Here is a 24,348-nt window from a genome sequence, read left to right on the forward strand (position 1 = left end):
GCCCACATACGAACTACAAAGCCCAGGCTGCTCTGCGCCTCCCAATAGAAAAGCGGCAGGTGCAGGTGGCCGCGCTGCATCCTGGAGCTTGCAGTCTCCCTGGTGTTCCATTGTGTCCGTGCCTGCAGTTTGTAGGGAGCCTAATAAAAGGGCTGTGTGTATTTTTGTTTGGGTGTCTACTTTTGCCGGATGTCTTTCACTAGGAATTAAGTACGCACTGTCGAACTTAACTAGTGCGGACTCACGAGTGTGCAGACTCAACTAGTCTCCACTCAGGAGACACGGGAAATTTTGACCTGTTTGTTATGCATCAGAGAGGAAAACTGAGAAATACTTAACCCACGGATTTTAAAAACAACAAAAACAAATAGATTTAACCAGAAGAAGCTTTACACTTTAAGTGCCTGCAGTAACTTATGTCTTGGTGCCCTGAAGAGCTAGGTCAATTTTGCAATGAGAGGTTCCAAGTCTGGTTTCCTCAGAGCTTGCATCAGTTGATTGCATCATCCCTGAGTGGAAGAATTTGGGTTACAAGGAAAAATAAGGTGCAGTGCTTCTTCTCCAGCAGGAAGGGGCATTCTTGCAGGCACGAGACCATGCACCGCAGAACAGACTTGCCAGGTCTCTTCGAGACTCGAGCAGGAACCTAAGAATGAAATCCGGTTGTCTGCCTTTTTTTTATTTGCGAAGGGGGAGGGGGGACCCGAAGCCAATGGGCACCCCGCCCACTGTTGGGTACTGCTGACTTCACAGATCAATAATTTGCGTAGTGAATATTAAGTGACCGGTTTTTTGGGGGAGGGGCTAGCCCGCAGGCGGACGCAAGCAACGGATGCAAGCAGCAACGGTTCTCCCGAGCCTCCTCCCCACCTCCCACTATCTCGGCCCATCTTTTCTCTCGGTACTCGGACTGAAAGTCCGGAACCTGGGGAAGCAACTAGCGCTCAAAAGCAGCCCCCGCAGCCTTCTTCGTGATCTGCACCTTTAAACTCTCACTCGGTCCCAAACCGGACCCCGGAGGCACCACCCACATCCGTCTAACATCACTTCCTTCAGGGTTAGAAAAAAAAAAAAAAAAAAAAAATCTGGGAACAGGAGCGGATGGGCTGAGCAGCACTTGGGAAACCGCGCGGACTTTCTGCTAGGACTCGGGCCCTACGCCTGCTCAGCCCCGTGGCTCCGCGCACCTACCACCATGGAGCTGCGGCCTCGTCTCGGAGCCACCTGTTTGCTGGGCTTCAGTTTCCTGCTCCTCGTCACCTCTTCTGATGGACATAATGGGCTTGGAAAGGGTCAGACCGCGTTCTTATCTTAATCTTTACTTATCCTGGGCCCCAGCCCGGGACAACCCTCTTCTTGTTCTAACATGATCCCTTTCCCATTTTATCTCTGTGGCCACGTTAGATTTCTTTTTATCCTCTCGAACTGCTCCTGGAATTTGGGGTGGGGAGTAGCGGGTCTGGGGAATGTTGAGATGGGGAAGTTTTACTTGAGGCCTCCCTGAATTCTTGGGTTGGGGTAAGGAATTTCCCTTATGTTAGGAAAAGCATGTTTAAGAGACCAGCATAGTGCCTAGCACTTGGTAGGCCCTCAGGCACCGTTACCTTCCCTCCTGGGAGAAATAGGACCTTTGGGGATCTGTATATTTAGACCCTTGCCCTGGGTCTGAAGAGTCCCCTCCTCACCTCTTCTTTTAAGAGCTAGGTTACTGCTTCCTTACCTTGGAGCGAACAGCACCTATATCCTAGGGAGGGGTGACTGGCACAAAAGGAAGGGCCAGATGAAGGGTCAAAGGTCTGATGTTAGAAACCGCAACGAAGAGTAGTCCCCCCGCTCGCCGCAACTAGAGAAAGCCCGCACACAGCAACGAAGACCCAATGCAGCCTATATATATATATATATATATATATATATATATATATATATATTTAAAAGGCTCAGTTCATTTTGGGGAAAATGTCTGCCAAACACCCTGGTTGGAATAACCATAGTTATTTGGTGGCAAGCTCAGCTTGCAGCTCAATCATACAAGAGCTTTTTCCCTCAAAACAACCAGGGAACTTTGGCGAACAGTAGGTCACCAACAGTTGTTCTTGGTTCCTTGGTGTGGTTCAGTAGGTGTGTCTGAAGAAACTGAGTTTTTCTGAAGAGTGAGGGGGCAGTGGTTATGAATGGAGAATAAGAGGTGTGACCCCCTACTCCATCCATCCCATTACCTACATCTTTATTGGAACTCAGGGTTTTATGCTTTTTCTAAGTGGTTGTGTGGTAGCATGCATTCCCCTCCCTTTCCTTTTTTTTTTTTTTTTTGTAGTGACATTGCTGTATGGAATGTCTCTGCTGCAATCCTGCTGTTGTTAATTGTGTTTTATCCTCCCTATTTGCACATTTATTGGTGGGTGATGAGATTGGGTGGACGTTCAGTGTGCCTGAATGCAGTCAGTCCTTCATTCAGTAAATAATTTTTGATCACCAACCGTATTACAGGCATGGTCCTAGGCACTAGGGATATATCAATGGATAGGACAGACAAGGTTCCGCTCTCACAAAGCTTATATTCAATTCAGAGAGACAGAGAGTAGATACATGAACAAATTAAAAGGCAAGATAACTTCAGCTAGGGATGAGTTCTGGGAAGAAAATGGAACTGATGGAGTAGAAAGGCTGGAGAAGGATGAGGGAGCTGGCATTACTTGAGCTAGGAAGGTCAGGGGAGACTTCTCTGAGAAGGTGACATGTGGGTTTCCATCTCAACGATGAAACTGCACAGTGAATTCTGTTGAGCCAGAATGTTTTAAGTACTGACAGTCCCATTTTAAAGCAGATTATTGTATATTTAGTGTAAAATTGTACTGAAGGAGACAGAAGAGTGTAGTGTTAGGAGTGTGGGTTTAGATTTGAGTTTTAATTTATTCTGCCACTAACCAGCTGAGAGGCCGAGGGCAAGTTGCTAAACTTCTCAAAGCTCAGTTCCTCATCTGCAAAAGGGGCAGAATAATAACTACCTCAGACACGCAACAAATAATTTACCCTGTTCCAGTATACTGTGTTAGGTGTAGGCAATACCTTGGAGTCATGTATTCAGTATTCCTTGTTAGACATTAAGCTCTGTGTGGTTGTTCCAGTTACCATTGTTGCATTATAAACCACCCCCAAATTCAGTGGTGTAAAGAAATCGTTTTATTATGCTCACGATTCTGTGGGCTAGGAATTTAAACAAGGCACAGTGGGGAAGGTATATGTCTTGGATCCAAGTCTGGGGCCTCAGCTGAGCTGGTTACTTCTACATGTGGTCTGTCTTCATGGGCTAGTGTGGGCCTCCTCACCATATGACAGCTAGATTCCAAGAGTGAGTGCCCTAAGAGAACAAGGTGAAAATGCATGGCATTTTTATCATCTAGCTGTACAAGTCAAATAGCATCACTTCCACTGTACTCTGTGGGCATGTTCAAGGGCAAGGGAAATTAACCACACCCGCTCCGTCCCCCATGGGAGGAATGTTGAGGTCCCATTGTAAAAAGAGCATGTGGAATGGGAGATATTGTTGCAACCGTCTTTGGAAAGTACAGACTGCCCCAGTAAGGTAGGACCATTTCTGTCTTATTCGTGCCCAGGAATATTTGTTGAAAGAAAAAATGAATGGTACACATGATCGTTGAGATTCCTGTCTTTTTCAGCTCATAGTCTGAAGACTGTCAGGACAAGTAAGCAGGCAATTACATGACACTGTGATATGTACTGTAAGCAGGGAAATAGCAGGTAACTTAGGAGCATATAGAAGGGCAACCTTGGTGGGGAGGGGCTGTGTTGTGAGGATTAAACAAAAAAACAAAAGGTATTTAATATGTGTCACAAACTTAGAAAAGTGTTTATTTAATGTTTATTATTATATCCTCCCAAAGAAGAATATTGAATTGTTCCTGAAAGGAATTAATAATATTTCAAACTGTTTTTGTTTGTTTGTTTTTATTTTTTTGTATCTTGTGAGTGTGGTTTCTTGGAAAATAGATTACAGCTCACCACCCACCTCCCAAAAAAGTGCTACCTGGAGCAGTGATGAGTAAGATTTCTTCCCAGATGTTTAAGTACTTTTGACTCTTTCCAGAAGATGGCCTGGTGGTTTGCAGAGAGGAGAGACGGAATGACCCTAGCGTTTTCATTAAGAAGAGGAAGTACAGTGGTGTGGTGTGAGCACTGGATAGAAATCAGGAGGCCTGAGTTTTAATCCTGGTCAGACTATATAGCCAGCTCTCGTCTTCCCTGGGGATCATTTATTACATTAGAGAGCTGGAACTAGAAATGATTCCTAAGAGTCCTTCCAGCTCTAACATCCTAGAGTTCTAAAATAATTTTGTTGTTTTCCGTGTGCTAAAAATTTGGAATATGTATCACCTGTGGGGAGGAGTGTAATGCTTAACACTTACTGTATATTTGCTGTATTCCAGGAACGGTTCTGTGCATTTTTCTTGTATTGACTGGTTTAATCCTCATAATAACCCTCTAAGATAGATGATATATTTTTTTCCTTGTGAAGCTGACATTTCATTAAATAAATATTTTCATTCATTAAGATATTATATTTTCAATATTTTATTACAGTAGTTTTCAAACACATAGCAAAGTTGAAAGAATTTCGCAGTGGACCCCCTTATGTCTGCCTCCCAGGTCTACCATTGATGCCTGACTATCCTTGTCCTATCATGTCTCTCTCCACGTAGTCATCTATCCATGTGTAAATCCATTTTTTTCTTACAGCATAGATAATATTTTTTCATCATTATCCCCATTTCACAGATGAAGAACGTAAAATGGGACACAGGAGTCACATAGCTAGTAAGTGGACCCGCTGAGATACGAATTCCAGAGCTTCTGTTCTCAACAATATACCACTCCTGCTCAGAATGCAGAAGCTCCTTTGAAAACTTTAAAGGAGAAATGAGAAAGTTTTCAGTGGGGGCGGTTCATGTGCTCTCCTGCCTGAAACAGAAATGGATGGCTTTGTCAAGTCTCAAATGCAAATTTGGCACTGACACATATGGAATGTTTACCTTCCATACTGTGACCTATTCACAGTCGCAACAGCCCTATGGGATAAATATTTCTGTTAGTCATATTTTGCATACGGGAAAACAGCAAGTGGCTAAACTAGGTCTGTTTGATGCAGACAGACTTCATTTAGCCACTGTGTTATTCCACCTCTTAGGTACAGTGTTCCCTGTTTCAGAGACTTGGCTGCCAGTTCTGACACTTAACCTTTTGTTTTGTCAGCTGGGAGAGGGTGGATAATACTTTTCTGATGTCCTTAGCTTACACTCATGAAAGCAATTTGAGCATGAAGGGCTTGGGAATTCTGATGTAAATGCTGTGTTTAGAAATTGCCACTTTCCCTTTTTTCCCCCTTTTTAAATTAATGTTTTAGGGCAGGAGCTGCTAATATGGGAGCTTTCAGCTCACTCTGCAGATAACTGGAGTAAATAAAGTGTCTGTGCAGGTGATACTTTAGGAAATTGGACTGTCTTCAGATGTTCCACGTTGGCATGGGTGTGAGTGTGGGTGTTATTGGGGAGTAGGTAGCAACACGGTAAGCACTGTACCTTTTCAAGTTGTTTTTGAAGGGAAACATAAGGACCCAGGTTTTCCAGACCTGAAGTGTGTGTTTTCATTCTGCTTTGGTGAAGCCACATTCCTTTATTCATTTATTCATTTTTATCTTTGCTAGAGAGTCAGTGAAGTATCGTGAGCAAACTACAGACTCTGGAACACCACCACGTAGGTTCTAATCCCAGCTCTGGCACTTACTAGCACTGTAGCCTTGGGCAAGCTATTTAACTTCACCTTCCATATCTGTAAAATGAAGACAATTAAGTTCCTACCTCATAAGTTTACTGTGAGGATTAAATAATACATGTAAAAGCATGAACAACAATGGCTGGCATATAATAAATGGCATATAAGTGTTAGTCATTAATGCTGTTATATTATCGTAATTATAACGTAGAGTAAGCACTCAAAAAATGATGGTGCTGATTATTACTCGTGAAAAATTCCAATGTACTTTTTAATATGAATTTTCAAAGAAATTTTATACACGTAGTGAACTGTTTCAAATTATACCTCTAGACTTACTCATAGGGATAATGCAGTAGGGCAGCCAGGGGCACTGGAAAAGCATTTTAATTAGGAATCAGACTAAATTCTGGTTGTGGCTTCCTTTGTGGTCTTGGGTAGCCTCTTCCGTTTTCCAGGCCTTTGTAATATGAGAGGATCAGACTGATCTCTAAGTTTGTGCTGTCCGATAAAGTAGCACTAGGAATATGTCACTCTTAATTTTTAAATTAATTAAAATAAAAAATTCAGCACCTCTTTTACATTAGCCATGTTTCAAGTACTCAACAGCTAATAGCTACCATATTGAACAGTGCAGCTATAGAAATTTCCATCACTGGAGAAAGTTCAATTGAACAGCCCTGCCCTAGGCTCTCTCTTAGCAATAACCTCCAATGGCTGTAAGCTTTGTCAGTTAGCTTCTGAGTAGTCCATGTTTATGGAGAAATTTTATTTTGCCTGATAGTAATCTAGCTTACCTGACTTTCTTTTGGCTGACATTTGCCTGGGATATATTTTTCAATCATTTTACTTTTGACTTTTACAAGTCCTTCTGTCTTAGGTGTTCTTGTAAACATAGAGGTAGTTTCTTTTTGTTTGTTTTTTTTTTAACCAAAATCTGACAAATTCTGTCTTTTTTTTTTTTTTTTTTTTTTTTAATTATTTATTTATTTATGGCTGTGTTGGGTCTTCGTTTCTGTGCGAGGGCTTTCTCCAGTTGTGGCAAGCGGGGGCCACTCCTCATCGCGGTGCGCGGGCCTCTCACTATCGCAGCCTCTCCCGTTGCGGAGCACAGGCTCCAGACGCACAGGCTCAGCAGCCGTGGCCCACGGGCCCAGCCGCTCCGCGGCATGCGGGATACTCCCAGACCAGGGCCCGAACCCGCGTCCCCCGCACCGGCAGGCAGACTCCCAACCACTGCGCCACCAGGGAAGCCCAAAATTCTGTCTTTTAACTTTAACTGGCAAGTTTAGTTCACTTATGTTTGTGGTGATTATTGACAGAGCTGGTCTTATTTCTCTCATCCAATTTCCGTTGCTACTGTTTTTTCTATTCTTATTTGCTCTTTTTTGCCCTTTCATTGGGGGTTGAGTATTTGCTGATTCTTATTTTGCTTTATCTCCTTTATGAGTTTGGAAGTTGGCACTCTAGTTCTGTTCTTTTAGTGGTTACTTTTGAAATTTTACTCACATATTTAACAAAATCTAACATTAATATCTTAACCCCCCAATGGTTAGTGGGCCTTAGAATATTTTAACTTCAGTCTCTTCCTCTTTCCTTAAAAGCTGTTGTTGTCCAATATTTTAGTTCTCTCTCCTTTTCTAACTCTATAAATTGAGCAATAAATTTTTTATACAGATAATATTTAGATTTATCTACATGTTTACCAGTTAATTTGCTCACTGTTCCTTGTATTTAGGCTTTCTTCTGGAATCACTTCTTTCCTGAAACATGCTTTTTATCACTTAGTTTCTCTGGTTTTCTCCCAAAGGACTATTTCGTATTTATTTTTGTCTCTTCAAACCTCCAATACTTCCTCCACAATCCTTGCATTCAGCCAGTCACCACGCTTCCTATTTAACAGAAGGTAGAAGGACTCAGAAGAGACCTTTCAAAAATTGTCACCACGAGATTTACCTCCCTTCTAGCATCAGTATCCATATATCCTTCCTTTCCTGTCTTTACTGGATGAGCTATCAGGGCTCCTAGCAAAGGCTAATCCCTCTGCTTGAGTACTAAATCCCATCTCCTTTCATCTACTCAAGATATTTTCGACTCTCCCTTTTAGTCCTGTATCATCAATTTTCCTAACTTTATTATATCATTTCTATCAGCTTTCAACATCCTATACTTTCCTCCATATTGAATAAAAACCTTTCATGGACTCACAGCTGCCTCTAGCAATTGCCCCTGTACAGCAAAATTCTTTAAGAGAGTTGTGTGTACTTGTTCTCTAATTCTTCCCCTGGGCTGTCTTGATCTTGCTCTAATCATCTTTTCATCCTCGCTCCTCTATTGAAACTGGTCTTGTCAAGGTCAGCATTATTCTCCACTTGTTAAGTCCAGTGGTCATTTCTGATTTAATAGGAGCATTGGTGTCAGTGGATCATCCTTCCTTCTTGAAACATCTTGGAAACACTTGGCTTCTGGGATTGCATGTGCTGCTGGTTTTCTGCTGATCTCACTGGTAGTTCTTTCTCACGTCTTTGGCTGGTTCTTCTTTATCTCCCTTAACCTGGGAGTGCTCTAGGGCTCCTGGACTCCCTCTTCATCTACACTCACTCCCATGGTGATCTTATTCAGTCTTAAGCTTTAAATAACATCCGTATGCTGATAACTGTCCCTTGAATTCCGGGCTCAGATATTCAGTTGCTTATTCAGCATCTCTACTTAGATGTCTAGTAAGCATCTCAAAATGAACATTTCCAAATCCAAGCTCTTTAATGTTCCTTTCTAAAACTCACTCCACCTACTCTCTTTCCCATCTCTATTAACGACAACTCCATTCTTCTAGTTGCCCAGGCCAAAAACCTTAGAGTCATCCTTAACGTCTCTCACCCCATATCCAGAACAAAATCCTTTCTTTTGCCTTTACCTTCCAAATATGTCCAGAATCTGATAGGATCTACTCCCTCTACCACCACAGTTAGTCCAAACCACTGTCATTGCATGCTTGGATTATTGCAATAACCACTTTCCTAGTCTCTTTTGTTTTTGCCTTTCTCTCCTGTATTAGTTTGCTAGGGCTGCAATAACAAAGCACCACAAACTGAATGGCTTAAACAACAGAAACTTATTGTCTCACAGTTCTGGAGACTAGAAGTTCAAAATCAAGGTATTGGCAGTATCGGTTCTTTCTAAAGGCTGAGGGAAGGGTCTGTGCTAGGCCTCTCTCCTTATAGATGGCTGGGTTCTCTCCCTGTGTGAATATCTGTGTCCACATTTCCCTTTTTTATATGGACACCGTATTGGATTAGGTCTCACCCTGATGACCTCATTTTAACTTGATTACCTCTATAAAGATCCTATTTCCAAATAAGGTCACAATCTGAGGTACTGGGGATTAAGACTCCAACATATCATTTTTGGAGGGACACAGTTCAACCCATAGCACTTCCTTTAGTCTGTTTTCATCACAGAAGCTAAAGCAATCATGTTAAAACAGAAATCACATCATGTTACTATTGATACTTTGCTCAAAACCCACTAAGAGCTTAGTAAAAGCAAGAATCTTTATAGTGGCCTATCAGGCCCTGCATTGTCTACTCCCTCCCTTGCCTCTTTGTCCTTACCTCCTTCTGCTTTGAAGGACAGCATTGTTTAGTGCTTAAAAGTAAGGAGTCTGGACCCTGAGTGCATAGGTTCAGTTTCCAGCTCTGATGCTCATTAGCTGTGTGAACTTGGGAAAGTTACTTAAACTTTGTGCCTTGGTTTTCTCATGTGTAAAATGGTATTAATAAGAGTACCTACCTCTAGTGTTGTTATGAAGATCAATATTGGTATAGTACTTAGAATAGTGCCTGGTATATTAATAGCAAATACTTGTAGCAATTCTCCAGTCCCAGACACTGTTCTAAATTCTTTTTTTTGTTGTTGTTGTTATATTCATTCATTTCTTTTAGTTTTTAGATTCCACATATAAGTGAAAACATACAGTATTTGTCTTTCTGTGTCTGACTTATTTCACTTAGCATAATACCCTCCAGATCCATCCATGTTGGTGCAAATGGCAAAATTTAATTCTTTTTTATGGCTGAGTAATATTCCATTATATATATATAAAGTATATATTATATGTATATATAATTTTTTTTTCTTTTTGGCCACACTGCGTGCCTTGTGGGATCTTAGTTCTCTGACCAGGGATTGAACCTGGGCCACCATAGTGAAGGTGCTGAGTCCTAATGACTGGGAATTCCCCTGTATATACCACATCTTCTTCATCCATTCATCTGTTGATGGACATTTAGGTTGCTTTCATATCTTGGCTGTTGGTAAATAATGCTGCTATGAACATTGGGATGCATGTATCTTTTTGAATTAGTTTTCGATTTTTTCCAGATATATACTCAGGAGTGGAATTACTGGATCACATAGTAGTTCTATTTTTCATTTTTAAAGGAACCTCCATACTGTTTTCCACAGTGACTGTGCCAATTTACATTCCCACCAACTGTGTGCAAGGGCTCTCTTTTTTCCATATCTTCTCCAACATCTATTATTTGTTGTCTTTTTCAAGATAGCCATTCTGAAAGCTGTGAGGTGATATCTCATTGTGGTTTTGATTTGCATTTCCCTAATGACTAGTGATGTTGAGTATTTTTTCATGTGCCTATTGGCCATTTCTATGTCTTCTTTGAAAAAATGTCTATTCAAATCCTCTGCCTATTTTTTAATTGGGTTGTTGGTTTTTTTAATATTGAGCTGTATGAGCTGTTTATGTATTTTTGGATATTAACCCCTTATAGGTCATATTATTTGCAACTTTTTTTTCCATTTTGGTAGGTTGTCTTTTTGTTTTGTCAGTGGTTCCCTTTGCTGTGCAAAAGCATTTAAGTTTAATAAGGTCCCATTTGTTCCTTTTTGCTTTCATTTCTTTTGCCTTAGGAGACTGATACAAAAAAATATTGCTACGATTTATGTCAAAGAGTGTTCTACCTATGTTCCCTTCTAGGAGTTTTATGGTTTCAGTCTTACATTTAGGTCTTTTTTTAATTAATTAATTAATTAATTTTACTTTTGGCTGTGTTGGGTCTTTGCTGCTGCTTGTGGGCTTTCTCTAGTTGCAGTGAGCGGGGGCTACTCTTCGTTGCAGTGTGAGGGCTTCTCATTGCGGTGGCTTCTCTTGTTGCAGAGCACGGGCTCTAGGCATGTGGGCTTCAATAGTTGTGGTGCATGGGCTTAATTGCTCCATGGCATTTGGAATCTTCCCGGACCAGGGCTCGAACCTGTGTCCCCTGCCTTGGCAGGCAGATTCTTGACTACTGCACCACCAGGGAAGTCCACGATTATTTAATTTAATCTCCTTAAAAACTGAATTAGGCGATATTATCTCCATTTTACAGGTATGAAAACTGAGGCTTGAGGTATAGGACTGTCCATGGTCCCATACACCTAGAAAGCAGTGGATTTGGGACTTGAATACCATGCTTTTGACAAAGGAAAGCCTTTTTTTATGAGTATCTTGTGAACATGCCACATTTCTTTCTTGGGTCTTTGCCCTTTGTTCATGTGTGAATGTTTATGAGGCTCTTTCCTTCCAGGTTTTGGAGATCACATTCATTGGAGGACACTAGAAGATGGGAAGAAAGAAGCAGCTGCCAGGTACAAGATATGGTTTTAGGTTACTTATGGTGGTAAAACACTTTCCAGCCATCAACTTAGCATTAATTTCAGGTGAAGGATTATGCCAAGGCAGAGCAATGGAGGGGCTGCCTGATAACAACAAAAATAATAATACTACCTAACATTTATTAAGTGCTTACTATGCACCAGACATTGAATTATATGAATTAACTCATTTAATTCTCACAACAACTCTTTTGAGGTGGGTACTGTTGTTATCTTCATTTTACAGATGAGAAAACTAAGGCATAGATCAGTTAAATAACTTGCCCAAGATCACACAGCTAGTTAAGTGGTGGAGCCAAGATCTGGACCCAGACACTCTGGCTTCAGAGCCTACACTCAACCAGTAAGCCATACTGCCTAATAGTCTCAAGTTGAATAGCCTTAAGTTCCAAGTAGGTTTAGTCTATTCACAGAAGACTTATACAAAGGAGGAGAAAAAGGCAGAACAGGGGAGGAAAGGCTAAACATTGATCTGAGTGCTTTATATTCATTAATTTATTTAATCCTCACAACCTATGAGGTTGGTTCAGCCTGTGAAATAAGAACCATTGTTATTATTTTACAGGAGAGGAAATTTAGATACACAATGGTTACATAACTTGACAATAGTTTACACAGCTAGTAAGTAAGTAGCAGAGCCAAGACTTGAACATTCTGTACTATACTGTACTGGAGAGATATAAAGATACAATGTATGTGTACTTCCTTTATACACACACATCCTTGCACAGAAATACTCACACTTCTGCACCTACCAAACTATAGTGCTTGCTTTTGCTAGAACAGATCCTACAGCTTCATGGCTCTGAGCCTCATACCTTCTGCAGGAGTAGGGTTGCCAGATTTAGCAAATAAAAATAAAGCATGCCCAGTTAAACTTGAATTTCAGGTAAACAATAAGTAATTTTAAATATGCCCCAAGTAATATTTGAGACATACTTATTTTAAAAACATTTTTTGTTGATTGTCTGAAATTCAAATTTAACTAGGCATCCTATATATATATATTTTTTTTTTTTTTTTGCGGTACGCGGGCCTCTCACTGTTGTGGCCTCTCCCGTTGCGGGGCGCAGGCTCTGGACGCGCAGGCTCAGCGGCCATGGCTCACGGGCCCAGCCGCTCCACGGCATGTGGGATCTTCCCGGACCGGGGCACGAACCCGTGTCCCCTACACCAGCAGGCGGACTCTCAACCACTGCGCCACCAGGGAAGCCCGGCATCCTATATTTTATCTGGCATCCTTACCCAGGAGAAAAATTCCTATTAGTTTTTCACGTTCTAAATCAAATGACTATCCCTAGGTAAAGTCTTCGGCAACTTTTGTGGGCATTTTGTTTTTCTCTTCTGTACTTTTACAACCCAACCTACCTCTGTCCGTTAGAGTGTATGTTATTCTGCCTGTAGGTGCCTGACTTTTCCCATTCAGACCCTTGCTTTGTCGGGGGACTGTTTTATGTTCATCTCTGAATTCCCAACCATGAAGATATTGAATGATTGAAATGGTTATTGAATAAACAGTTACTGAATGTTATTGGCTATAAGGAATGAAAGGGAACTAGTATTTGTGAATTGTCTTCCATTTGCTAAATATAGTGCTGATTGTTTTGCAATATTTAATGTTCTTTAAGGCTCCATTATAAATTGATGGACATAGTCTTTGGCCGCCAGGAGATCACATTCTCCTGAGACGTATAACATTTGACAGAAATAGCCGATGCCGTTCTAAGCTACATCTCCTTTCGGAGAGAGCAGGATCTGGCTCTCGTTGGTCTAGAACTCCTGTTTCCATAGCAACAGAGGTCCTATAAGAGTCAAGGGAGGCAGGAAGTGTGGCTTGCATTTCCGGTTTGCGTCGGAGCAGCCGGCAACCCGGAAGTTGACGCTGCGCGGTTGCACATGGCCGCGCCCTGGGAGGATGCCGCTGGTGGTGTTTTGCGGGCTGCCGTACAGCGGCAAGAGCCGGCGCGCGGAGGAGCTCCGCGTGGCACTGGCGGCCGAGGGCCGCGCGGTGTACGTGGTGGACGACGCAGAGGTGCTGGGCGCGGAGGACGCGACAGTGTACGGCGATTCGGCCCGTGAGAAGGCCTTGCGTGGGGCCCTGCGCGCGGCCGTGGAGCGGCGCCTGAGTCGCCACGAAGTGGTCATTCTCAACTCGCTTAATTACATCAAGGGCTTCCGCTACGAGCTGTACTGCCTGGCGCGGGCGGCGCGCACTCCGCTCTGCCTGGTCTACTGCGTAAGGCCAGGCGGTCTGAGCTGGGGACCGCGGGTGGCGGGCGCGGATGAGAGTCCGAGCCGCAATGTCAGTGTGAGTTGGAGGCCGCGAGCTGAGGAGGGAGGGAGACCTCTGGCGGCGGGCACTGGTGTCCTCGGGGAACCGCAGGCAGTGGACTCTGTAATAAATGGGAGAGACCAGGCAGAAGTACCTAAGGAACTGGAGCGGGAGGAAGCCAGGACGCCAGATTTTCAAGCTCTTCTGACTTCGGAATTCGAGAAATCTGCAGAGCGTGTGTCCGGTGCCTTTTACCCTCCCGAACTTCTGGAGGCCCTAGCGCTGCGCTTCGAAGCTCCCGACTCTCGGAACCGCTGGGACCGGCCCCTGTTCACCTTGGTGGGCTTAGAGGAGCCGTTGCCTCTGTCAGAGATCAGAGCTGCCTTGTTTGAGAACCGGGCTCCTCCACCCCATCAGTCTACACAGTCACAGCCACTTGCCTCCGGCACCTTTCTGCACCAGTTGGACCAGGTCACCAGCCAGGTGTTGGCAGGACTGATGGAAGCTCAGAAGAGCGCAGTCCCTGGAGACTTGCTTAAGCTTTCTGGCACCACAGAGCACCTGCGGTTTACCCGGCCTTTGACCATGGCAGAACTGAGTCGCCTCCGTCGCCAGTTTATTTCCTACACCAAAATGCATCCCAATAATGAGAACCTGCCTCAACTGGCCAACATGTTTCTGCAGTATCTGAGCCAGAGCCTGCACTAACCAGAGCTGGTGGGGGAAAGTCATGGCTCCTTGTCTAACTACTGCACTCTCTGTTTCTCTGGGAAGAATAATCTGAAGGTCTGCAGAATATATTGATGCGTGGAAATAGAGCTATTGTGATCGATTCACTCGTACGTTTCTGAATGCCTCTGTGCCAGGCCTTGAGTTTACAGCATAAATTGAGACTAGAAAGAATGGAGAACTAGCTTGGAGGAGCTTGGCAAGCTTCTCTAGAGGACAGAGCTCTGGTGGACAGGGTTTACTTAGATTGGGTTCTACTTGGGATATCACATACCATTGATTTCCCCCATCTGAATTGTGGGAAAGCCGACTGGATGGATGAATTGTTTTAAAATAATTGTGAACAGAACTGAAGATGACACAGTTTTGCATCTGTACTGGCCCTTTTTTCATACCACAGTTTTTTGAGTACTGTGCCTACTTTTTGCTAGTCTCTGTCCTGGGGCCTGGGATCACAGATAGATCCACTGGTTTCTGTCCTTGGGAAGTTTTGGTTCTAATGGTGAAAGACAAAACCACTAGATTGTTTCATTTAATAAAATCTTTTAGATGAAGACAGTGTGCTGGCATCTCTTTTACTTTATGTTCTTCATGTAATTTACTTAATGTAACATTTTAGATACACAGGTATCCCTGTTATGCCTTTGATCAAAAATACTTTCATAGTGCTGGGTGAGAGTCTCAATGCTTTGGTCTTAACCTAGAGTGACTGTTATGACAACTCCCATAACTGGGTGCTTCATTCTGTTTTTCAAGACAAATAGCACTTTAAGCTTGTCTTTCATTTTTTTCATTGATTTCAGTAAACAGATGGTACCTACCTTACCAGTGCTTGTGTTTTTCAAAGATGTATTAGATAGTCTTTGCCCTTGAGAAGTTAGTAGTTTAGACAAGTAAACAGGTGATTAGAGGATAAAAAGGACTGGTGGTTAGAATGCTTTGCGATCCCAGAGGAGGAATTGGACTAACTAGCTGTTGAGAGGTGGTGGTTTTGGGAAGGCTTCACAGAGGTGTTTACATTTGGACTGTCACTCTAGAGCAAGGGTCAGGAAAGGGCCAAACAGTAAATATTTTAGGCTGTGAGGGCCATAGGGTCTCTGTTGCAGCTTATCAACTGTGCCATGGTAGCACAAAAGCAGCCATAGACAATAAGTATACAAATGAGTGTGAATGTGTTTTAATAAAACTAGTTACACTGAAATATGAATTATATTTAATTTTAATATATCACAAGGTACTATACTTCAGATTTGTTTTTCAAACATTTAAAAATGTTAAAAAAAAACATGTTTGTATATCATTGCCGTACAGAAGCCGGCAGTGGGCTGGATTAGGCCTGCAGACTAGTTTGCTTACCTCTGCTCTAGAAGGATGAATAGGAGTTTGCTTGGGAGAAAAGAGAAAGCAAGACATTCTAAACTGTTCTGTAAGTACACGGTGCTGTTAAAAGGATGGGCTGCCTTGGTTGGTGATTATTTCTTGCTTATCAGGTTATCTGGACCACCTTTTGTTTCTGATATATGAGACTGGATTCCTGCATGAAATGGAGGTTTGGACTAGGCAGCATCTAAGGCCTCTTCCATTTTCATTCTCAAATTCCAAGTTAGTTGATTATCGGTTGATTGGATTTAAACCCATGGATTCTGGATTGCTGTTCTAAATTGAAGTAGATGATAGTGGTCAGAAAGAATATTGATTCTGGAGTCAGACTTAAGTTAACTACTCAGTGGCAGAACCTAGAATTTATGTGGCCAAATGCTTAATTTCTTGGAAGTCTCAGTTTTCTCATTTCTATTATGAGACCATTACCTTAGGATTGTTGTGAGGATTTTTTTATATATATAAATTTATATATTTATTTTTGGCTGCGTAGGGTCTTTGTTGCTACGTGCGGGCTTTCTCTAGTTGCGGTGAACGGGGGCTACTCTTCGTTGCGGTGCACGGGCTTCTCATTGCGGTGGCTTCTCTTATCGTGGAGCACAGGCTCTAGGTGCACGGACTTCGGTAGTTGTGGCACGCAGGCTCAGTAGTTGTGGCTTGCGGGCTCTAGAGTGCAGGCTCAGTAGTTGTGACACACAGGCTTAGTTTCTCCACAGCATGTGGAATCTTCCCGGACCAGGGCTTGAACCCATGTCCCTGCATTGGCAGGCAGATTCTTAACCACTGTGCCATCAGGGAAGCCCTGTTAGAATTTAAATGAGATAATGTGTGTAAAGCACATACAACAATGCCATATAATAAATGTTTAGCACATTTGGCTACTATGGCTATGTAGATCCCACTTCTTACCTAACCTTGTCCTGCTCATTTAGTTTATAAGCTCTTACAAGTATTAGAGGCACCATTCTGTCCCAGATTCGTAGTAGGCCTATGATGAGATAGCTGACTAATTCATTTGACACTTATTAAATTAATTTATATACATTTAGAATAGTACCTGGTACACAGTAAATGCTGTATAAGTTTTTGCTACCAGTAATATTATTCTCTATATTAGGTGTAGGAAGTATAGAGGCAGCTAAGAGTTCCTTCCTTAAGAAGCTCTAAGTAAATAAAAAGATACAGTTCAATGTGGTAAATAAAAGATACAGTTCAATGTGTTAAATGCTGTGATAGTATTGTACAGCATGTGGTGATGTGGTGATATGGGGGTTGGATGATGGAGAAAGCCAACGTCTGATTACATAGGACCCTTCTACAAGTCAGCATTTGAGCCTTGAGAGCGTAAGAGCTTCAGCTGGCCAAGACTGATTCAGGTGGAATATGTTGCTTATTACTTTATGACAGAAAAAGCTTTTTCCTCCCTGATTATAAAAATTACATTTAATTGGGAATTCCCTGGTGGTCCAGTGGTTAGGACTTGGTGCTTTCACTGTCGCTGCTCAGGTTCAATCCCTGGTTGGAAAACTAAGATCTCACAAGCCGCATGGTGTGGCAAAACAAACAAACAAACAAAAAAACACTTAATTGTAGAAAAATTGGAAAATACAGGAAAAGTATAGTAAAACCCACAATCCCATTATCCAGAGATAACCTCTATTATGTTTTGGAACATTTCCTTTTAGACTCTTTTCTACATATTTGTATAATTAAAACTAAACTATAGATAATAATTTTATATTCTAGCCTTTAACAGTGTACCAATGAAAAATTTTATTAACGTTTCAGTGGTTATATAACCATAACATTTAGAAATGCTGTTATTTGTTGTTTTCTTCTACAGTCTTTTTTCCCTAGCTTTAAAGCCAAATTTGCAGAATTTACTGGAATGTCAGAACTTAGCAATAATTTTGTTGTAATAGTCCACTATTATTGAATAGATTGTCTTAAAATTTTTCTTATTGAAATTATACTACATGAACATCCTTGTACATTAATCTTTGTCTTCATTGATTGGTCATTTTATTAGAATATATTTCAAGAAGTGGAATTACTAGATTATAATTTCTTCATTTTATTTTTAAGTGGATTACCCCTGATGGTGATTATCCATAAGTCCTGGTGTGGAGCTTGCAAAGGTAGGTGCAAATGATCAGACCTCAGATGTGTTCTCAAATATTAATGTTTAAAATATATTAACACTGACTTTGGCTCAGCAATGCTTATTGCTTGAAGGAACACCGAAGAAATTTATGGTATAGATTGCCTGCCCTCAAGAAATTTGCAGTTGTATTTGCAAGGGGTTGGAGGGTGAGGCAATTAAGATATGGTTATGTAGAATATGGGATCAGGTGCTACAGTAGTTGTATGGACAGTTGTATGTAACAGAGAGAGACATGAGGAGTGGTCTTACTGGAGGAGGTGGGAACCAAATTAGAGCCCAGGTTTTCTTACTTTGTAGCCTGTGTTCTTTCTGGTATACCAGCCTGCCACTTCCCAGTCAGATTCCTCCTTTTGTTTGGTATGCTACACTTAATAAAATCATGTAGGAAAAAGAGTATGAAATTAGTGTAAATTGCTAGTTTAATAATATATATACATAAGTGGTAGAATATTGTTACTCTATTGTCTTTATTACATCTATTCTTAAATAGATGTTATTGAAATACGTAAAAAAGCCAATAGTAATAATTTTTTTGTCAGTATGCCATTATCTATATTTTATAAATTAGGTGAAAGCTTAAGAGAAATAAAGTCAGCCACTTAAGTGTACATAACTATGCAAGTAAATGGCAGAAGCAGGACCAGAATTCAAGTGTCCTAATTTCTGGGTCTTAAGATTAGCAAAAGGGTCAGTTATATGAATCATCTCAGCAAATTAGGGCTTGGGTATGACAATGATGTTTTCTTCTGTTCCAAAATCTTTTCTTCCCCCTAGCTTTAAAGCCCAAATTTGCAGAATCTACAGAAATTTCAGAACTTTCCCATAATTTTGTTATGGTAAATCTTGAGGTAAGACTTCCAGAGTTTCTCCTTTCTGCTATGATTTTAAGTCTTTACTGTTTTAGAGTTAGCCTCATTGGTGGTATAAAATCTTACTCAGCAGAGCTGTCTTCTTGTCTGTATGTGTTTTTCTCTTGAACTCTAATACTAAGTCTTGCATCAGATATGGTAGAATGCTATCGAGCCCCCATTTGTGGGAGGAAGTAGGAGAAGATAGATTGGATAAGATGACTAAATTTTAAGGTCCCTTCATTTTTAGCTTATGATTATGACATGTTTTTACATCTTTGTATAACTGAACTAAAGATGTGGTCACATGTGTAGGCCACAATTCCCTGCAAAATATGATTCAGTTGAAACCCTACTCTGTGCTGGGCTTATATGTAGAGCTTCTTTTTATTTCATTAGATATCCTTTATGTATTTCACATTGACCAGAGGTGTTGGAATCCCAAGTCAGGATATCAGATCTTAGAGTTAGAAGGGATTTTTAGGCCATTGATGCTATCCCTGTTTTACAGATTGAGCATCTTAGGCCTGAAGGAGTTAGGTTAGTCAAGGTCATAGAGCCTAATAGGTGATAAGAATAGGTACTATGACCTAGCTGTGCTGCCTTTTAGGCTGTACTCTTCCAATGTGGGATGCTCGGATGCTCTGTGATGATACTCCTAGCCCTGTTTCTATAAAATGATGTTTATTTAAACATAGGACTGGAAATCTTCTGAACACATTACCAGTTAATGTTGAGGTAGCTAAGGGATTGCTTATAAAGCTAGTGGATAGCCTGAACGCTGACACACCTCACTGAAGGCAAAGTTATATTAACTATTTGATATAACTTCTGAAATGGGAATCACACCATAAACGACAAAATTACTGTTGATTTCTATGCATCTAAACGCCTCACCACTTTCTGTGATGAGTTAGAATCACCACTCACAGGAAACAGAAATGTGTTCAGTGAGCATTCTCCAACTTGAGAGATTTCTTAAAAAGAAAGCTAACTGTGTGGTCATGTCTCCTGGGAGAAGTGTAACTTCACAATTGTACTAAAATGTCAGTCTCATCAATTCATGCATTCAAGAAAAACTGTGCAAGTCAGTGATGTAGGTACTGAGAATCAGCAATGAACAAAACAGACAAAATTCTTTGCTGTCATTAAGTTACATATGAGGAATTGAATATGGGGAGGCAGACAAATAAGTAAAGTATGTCAGATAGTGGTAAATGCTATGGCTAAAAATGAAGAATGGAGGGGATAGTTTGCAATTTTAATTAGGTAGTTAGAAAACAAGGTGACATTTGAGCAAAGATTTGAAGCAGAAAAGGGAGTGAGCCATGTGGATGAAAGGGGAAGTGTGTCCAGGAGGAGTGTAAGAGCAAATACAAAAGCCTGAGTGGGGAGCATGCCCGGCTTGTTGAATGACAGCAGTAGCAGGCAACTTAGTGTGGTTGGAAAAGACTGAACAAGGGGTAGGGCGTGTTGTTAGAGAAGTGCCCAGGTGGCAGGTGAAGTAGGGCCTCTTAGGCCACTGCAAGGACTTAAGGTTTTACCCTGAGTGGGAGGGGAAGCCACTGAAAGGTTTTGAGGAGAGAGGGAACATGATCTGACTTAAGGTTTATACTTAACAGGATGAAGAAGAGCCCAAAGATGAAGATTTCAGCCCTGATGGGGGTTATATTCCACGAATCCTGTTCCTGGGTAAGGTGAAAGGTCTTAATCTGGGGATCCGTGATGCAGAAGGAGAGAGAAATGAATCAAGGCACTGACTCCACCTAGTGAAATTTTATTGGGATGGCTAAAAACAAAAACAAAAACCAGTTTCAAGAGAGAATGGGGAGTTCTGAATGCCAGAACCTCGGATCTGAAGGAAAACTTTTCCCATGAACTACGTGCTTTTGTAAAAAACAAAACAAAACCCCAAAACTAACTGCTTTTGTGAGCAGTGGGAGAGTAGTGATCATTCATTTATCCATTTAGCAATCATTTGTGCATCAGCCATATGTCAAGCACTGCTAGGCACTACAGGGACTGAGATAAGCCACAGCTCCCACCCTTGACCCTGTAGTGAGGTTGAAGCAATGGGATTCTATAACAAGAAAAATGTATTTCCACAAACAATTTTATAAAAGATATTTAATGACTACCTAATCTTTGCTCAGCATTCTGCTAGATTCTATGGGGGAAACAAAAATATAGATCCCACCATTATCAAACAGAAAAGAAACATGCCAGCAAGAGGGACCAGCATATACCAAGGCATGGTGGGGAGTGAGGGTGGGGGTGGGTTGTGTTCAGGGAATTACAAGGAATTCATTGTGATTGCAACATAAAAAACAAGGGGTAAGGTGGTGAGATAATGGGCTGCAAAGATGGGCAGGTCTCGTTTTCCAGAAGGCCTAATGTACCATATGGTGCTTAAAGTACCTCTCTGTTGTAACTATTGCAATCCCTCTGCCATTTTGTCTACAATAGATCCCAGTGGCAAGGTGCGTCCTGAAATCATCAATGAGAGTGGAAACCCCAGCTACAAGTATTTCTACGTCAGTGCTGAGCAAGGTATGGTTATGTTGAGAGAGAAGAGGGAGGGTTGCTGCTAGGTTTCAGTAGGATGAACCGCATGCAAGGTCTGTGATGGGAAACTAATTCAACATGTTAGCCGAGCATCTGCTGCATGACTAGCTTTTGGCTAGATGCTGTGTAGAATATAGGAGAAAGATAAGACTGAGCCCCTTCCCTAGCTTTTTATAATCCAGCTGGGAGCTAACTGACCCACAGGAAACTGTTAAGAACTGAAGGTCCCAGAAATAGTCACTTGCCCGTGGACCCACAGTTAAAAAGTCACAGAGCCAGGATTTCAGTCCAGAACTTAGTTTTTTTCCACTGCACTAATGCTATTCTTGTGAGAATTCAAAGGAAGGGGAATGCTAACTGTTAGCTGATCTAGTCTGAAAGGTTTCATAGATAGTAAACTTTAACTGGATCTAGATGGATACGGATAAGAATTTGTCTCTATGGACACATATGAAGAGGACATTTCAAGTTACAGAAGCAAGGGGTGTGTGTGTGTAGGGGGGAGTGTAGCCCAACATGGAGAGGGCGTGAGGCATGCTAGAGGGGATGATGACTGGGTTGAGTCCTAGCCAGCAGAGGAATGCGGAAAGCATCATTCGAGGCAGAGGGAACAGCGTCAGCACAAACATGTGAGGGAAGATTGAAATCATAAGTCAGTCATGCTTTTTTGTTCTCTAATCCTTGAGCACAGTCATTCTAGAGGGAGAGGTTGGAATTCATGCCACGTAATGTCCCTGTTTTCCTTCTGAATTTCTCCCTGCCATCTGTAAAAGAGGGTTGTTTGCTAAGTTGCCATGTGTCTCCCATTGCCATGCTGCCAGGTTGTTGATCACTTTATGTTCTGAGTCCTCGGAACTCTAATTTCTCAGGATAGGGAGAGGAAAGAGATCTGCAGAGGTTATCCTCTCCTTTCCATGGGTAAGGAGAATGTCATCTTTCCTACCCAAATGCTGATCACTGGAGGTTGGTGTACAGGGAAATTTTCCACATGGAGAAGGGTAGCTGAACTTTAGGTTCCCAACTTTTTTTTTTTTTTTTTTTGGCTGTGAGGCTTGTGGGATCTTAGTTCCCCGACCAGGGATTGAACCCAGGCCCACGGCAGTGAAAGCACCTAGTCCTAACCACTGGACCACCAGGGAATTCCCATAGGTCCCCAACTCTTGACCCTGAGATTCACCTTCCTTTTAGAATTTCATGAAGTTACCACTTCCATCTTGACACCAGCATCATCCTTTAACACATTAGTCCAAATGTGGACACAGAACCCTTTGCCTGAATTCTCCATGGCTCAGCTGACATGAAACTGGAATATTCAAACCTGGCTTTACTAAAGGCTTGGGTAAAACAAAAGGGATGTAACAAACTATACTACCTGGTTGGCTTTCTGAGATCCACAGACTCTGGCTCAGCCTAACAACTGGCCTGCCATTGTATGGGGAGCCTGTACCAAAACAGCTGCCCTCCTTGATGCCCAAGATAGATGAGAAGTTTCATCTTCCGTCTGCCCAGGGCCTGCCTTCCAGGTTTCTCCTGTGCCTGAGAACTTGACTTCTTCCATACGTAATTGATACTAGATATGACGACCTCTTTCAGTGAAGACCATCCTCCCTCCAAGTACACGCACACACTCACATACCAGTGTAAACTGTAACCTCCACAGGATATGAAATAAATGCAGCGATCCTCCAGGAGAGATGATGGGGATGGTAGGAAGATGTTTTCTTTTCCCTTAGTGTCAAGTGAATATCTACAGCCTGTGACAGGGGTTCAACTCTAATCCTGGAGGGTAAGCCAAAGTAACTACTAACATTTTTTTAAGACTTCATAGTTTATAAAGCACATTTATTATTCATTCTCTCATTTAATTTTTATAATCTGTGTGAAGTAAGTAGCATCACCTTATTTATAGATGAGGAAACAAATTCAAGAGACTTTCCAGGGCTAAAATCCAGAACTAGATCTTGAATCCAGATCCTGTGCTCCTCTTATATTTCTCCTAAAACATAAAAATCTGTATTGGTTGTCACATGTCAAATATTAAAGATGTGCTTCATACTTTTCCCCTCAACCTTTATTTCACAGTTGTTCAGGGGATGAAGGAAGCTCAGGAAAGGCTGACGGGTGATGCCTTCAGAGAGAAACATCTCGAAGATGAGTTGTAACATGAATGTATCCCTCCTTTCATCAAAGTTACTGTTCTGGAAGGAAGGCAGCAGGGAAGGGAATATTGAGGAATCACTCAGAACATTTAAACCTTGTTCCTGCCTCCATGGGAAGGGGCCCTCTCACTGTGGAAGAGTTCTGCTGCCAGAAGCTGGTCTCCATGTTTGTGATCCAGCAGAGTGTGGCAGACTTCCTTCTCCTGTCCCCTCTCACCTAAATGTCTCTGTCATTGAAGGTAAAGAATGACACCTTTTGACACAAAACTTGAGCCATTTGGAGGTTTACTCCTCACACTGCAGTAGTTGAATCTTTCCATTTCCTCCTGCTTTACTCACCTTAGTGGTGAAGAGAGACCAGAAGCATCTTTTTTATAATGTTAAAATTGCAGAAATAGCTTATCATTTAAAACAAGTCCTAAATGTAAATCCGTAATTCTACCCCACCAAGGAGACCAGCCTGTTTCTTCTCTTTCTCTCCTGGGAATAATCTTTGGCCTTCTTCCTGAATCCCTTCAACTTCCTTCCTCTTCTCTGGCTTGGCTTCCCTGTTTGCACGCATGCGTGTGCAGGAATGGCTGTGTGCTTTGGACTCAGCCCAGCTGGAAGCATGCTTTCCCCTGTTACTGTTGGAGAAACTCAAACCTTCAAGCCCTAGATGGAGCCATTTTTGTCAAGTCGTCAACTGTATTTTTGTACTGGGGTTAACCAAAAAAATATATATATATATATATTAATTGTTCCATTAAACTTTAATAAAACTTTAAAAGGAAA

At 41.8% G+C, this 24,348-nt stretch overlaps 2 protein-coding genes across 2 annotated transcripts; both read left to right on the plus strand.

Annotated features, from left to right (window-relative positions):
* Positions 1 to 1,089: 1,089 nt before the first annotated feature.
* On the plus strand, positions 1,090 to 24,348 carry TXNDC12 (thioredoxin domain containing 12). The gene is made up of 7 exons (XM_022575678.2): positions 1,090 to 1,292; positions 11,370 to 11,430; positions 17,924 to 17,976; positions 18,777 to 18,850; positions 20,473 to 20,542; positions 21,317 to 21,400; positions 23,498 to 24,348. Exons 1-7 carry the CDS (start codon positions 1,196 to 1,198, stop codon positions 23,575 to 23,577), a joined length of 519 nt encoding a protein of 172 aa, XP_022431386.1. The 5' UTR covers positions 1,090 to 1,195; the 3' UTR covers positions 23,578 to 24,348.
* Positions 11,441 to 17,907, plus strand: KTI12 (KTI12 chromatin associated homolog). Its single transcript, XM_022575677.3, has one exon. It carries the CDS (start codon positions 13,373 to 13,375, stop codon positions 14,435 to 14,437), a length of 1,065 nt encoding a protein of 354 aa, XP_022431385.1. The 5' UTR covers positions 11,441 to 13,372; the 3' UTR covers positions 14,438 to 17,907.

The sequence above is a fragment of the Delphinapterus leucas genome, chromosome 1 (assembly GCF_059928025.1).
Source record: "Delphinapterus leucas isolate spDelLeu-1000000601 "Yukka" chromosome 1, BTC_Dleu_Yukka2, whole genome shotgun sequence".
NCBI classification, from domain to species: domain Eukaryota; kingdom Metazoa; phylum Chordata; class Mammalia; order Artiodactyla; family Monodontidae; genus Delphinapterus; species Delphinapterus leucas.

What these genes read in the sequence shown, in the direction of transcription:
- KTI12 (XM_022575677.3), top strand. Translation starts at nt 13,373, where the DNA reads ATGCCGCTGGTGGTGTTTTGCGGGCTGCCGTACAGCGGCAAGAGCCGG.
- TXNDC12 (XM_022575678.2), top strand. Translation starts at nt 1,196, where the DNA reads ATGGAGCTGCGGCCTCGTCTCGGAGCCACCTGTTTGCTGGGCTTCAGT. An exon ending in CTGGTGTGGAGCTTGCAAAG is followed by an intron (nt 17,977 to 18,776) that starts GTAGGTGCAAAT and finishes TCTTCCCCCTAG; the next exon opens with CTTTAAAGCCCAAATTTGCA. An exon ending in TTGTTATGGTAAATCTTGAG is followed by an intron (nt 18,851 to 20,472) that starts GTAAGACTTCCA and finishes TATACTTAACAG; the next exon opens with GATGAAGAAGAGCCCAAAGA.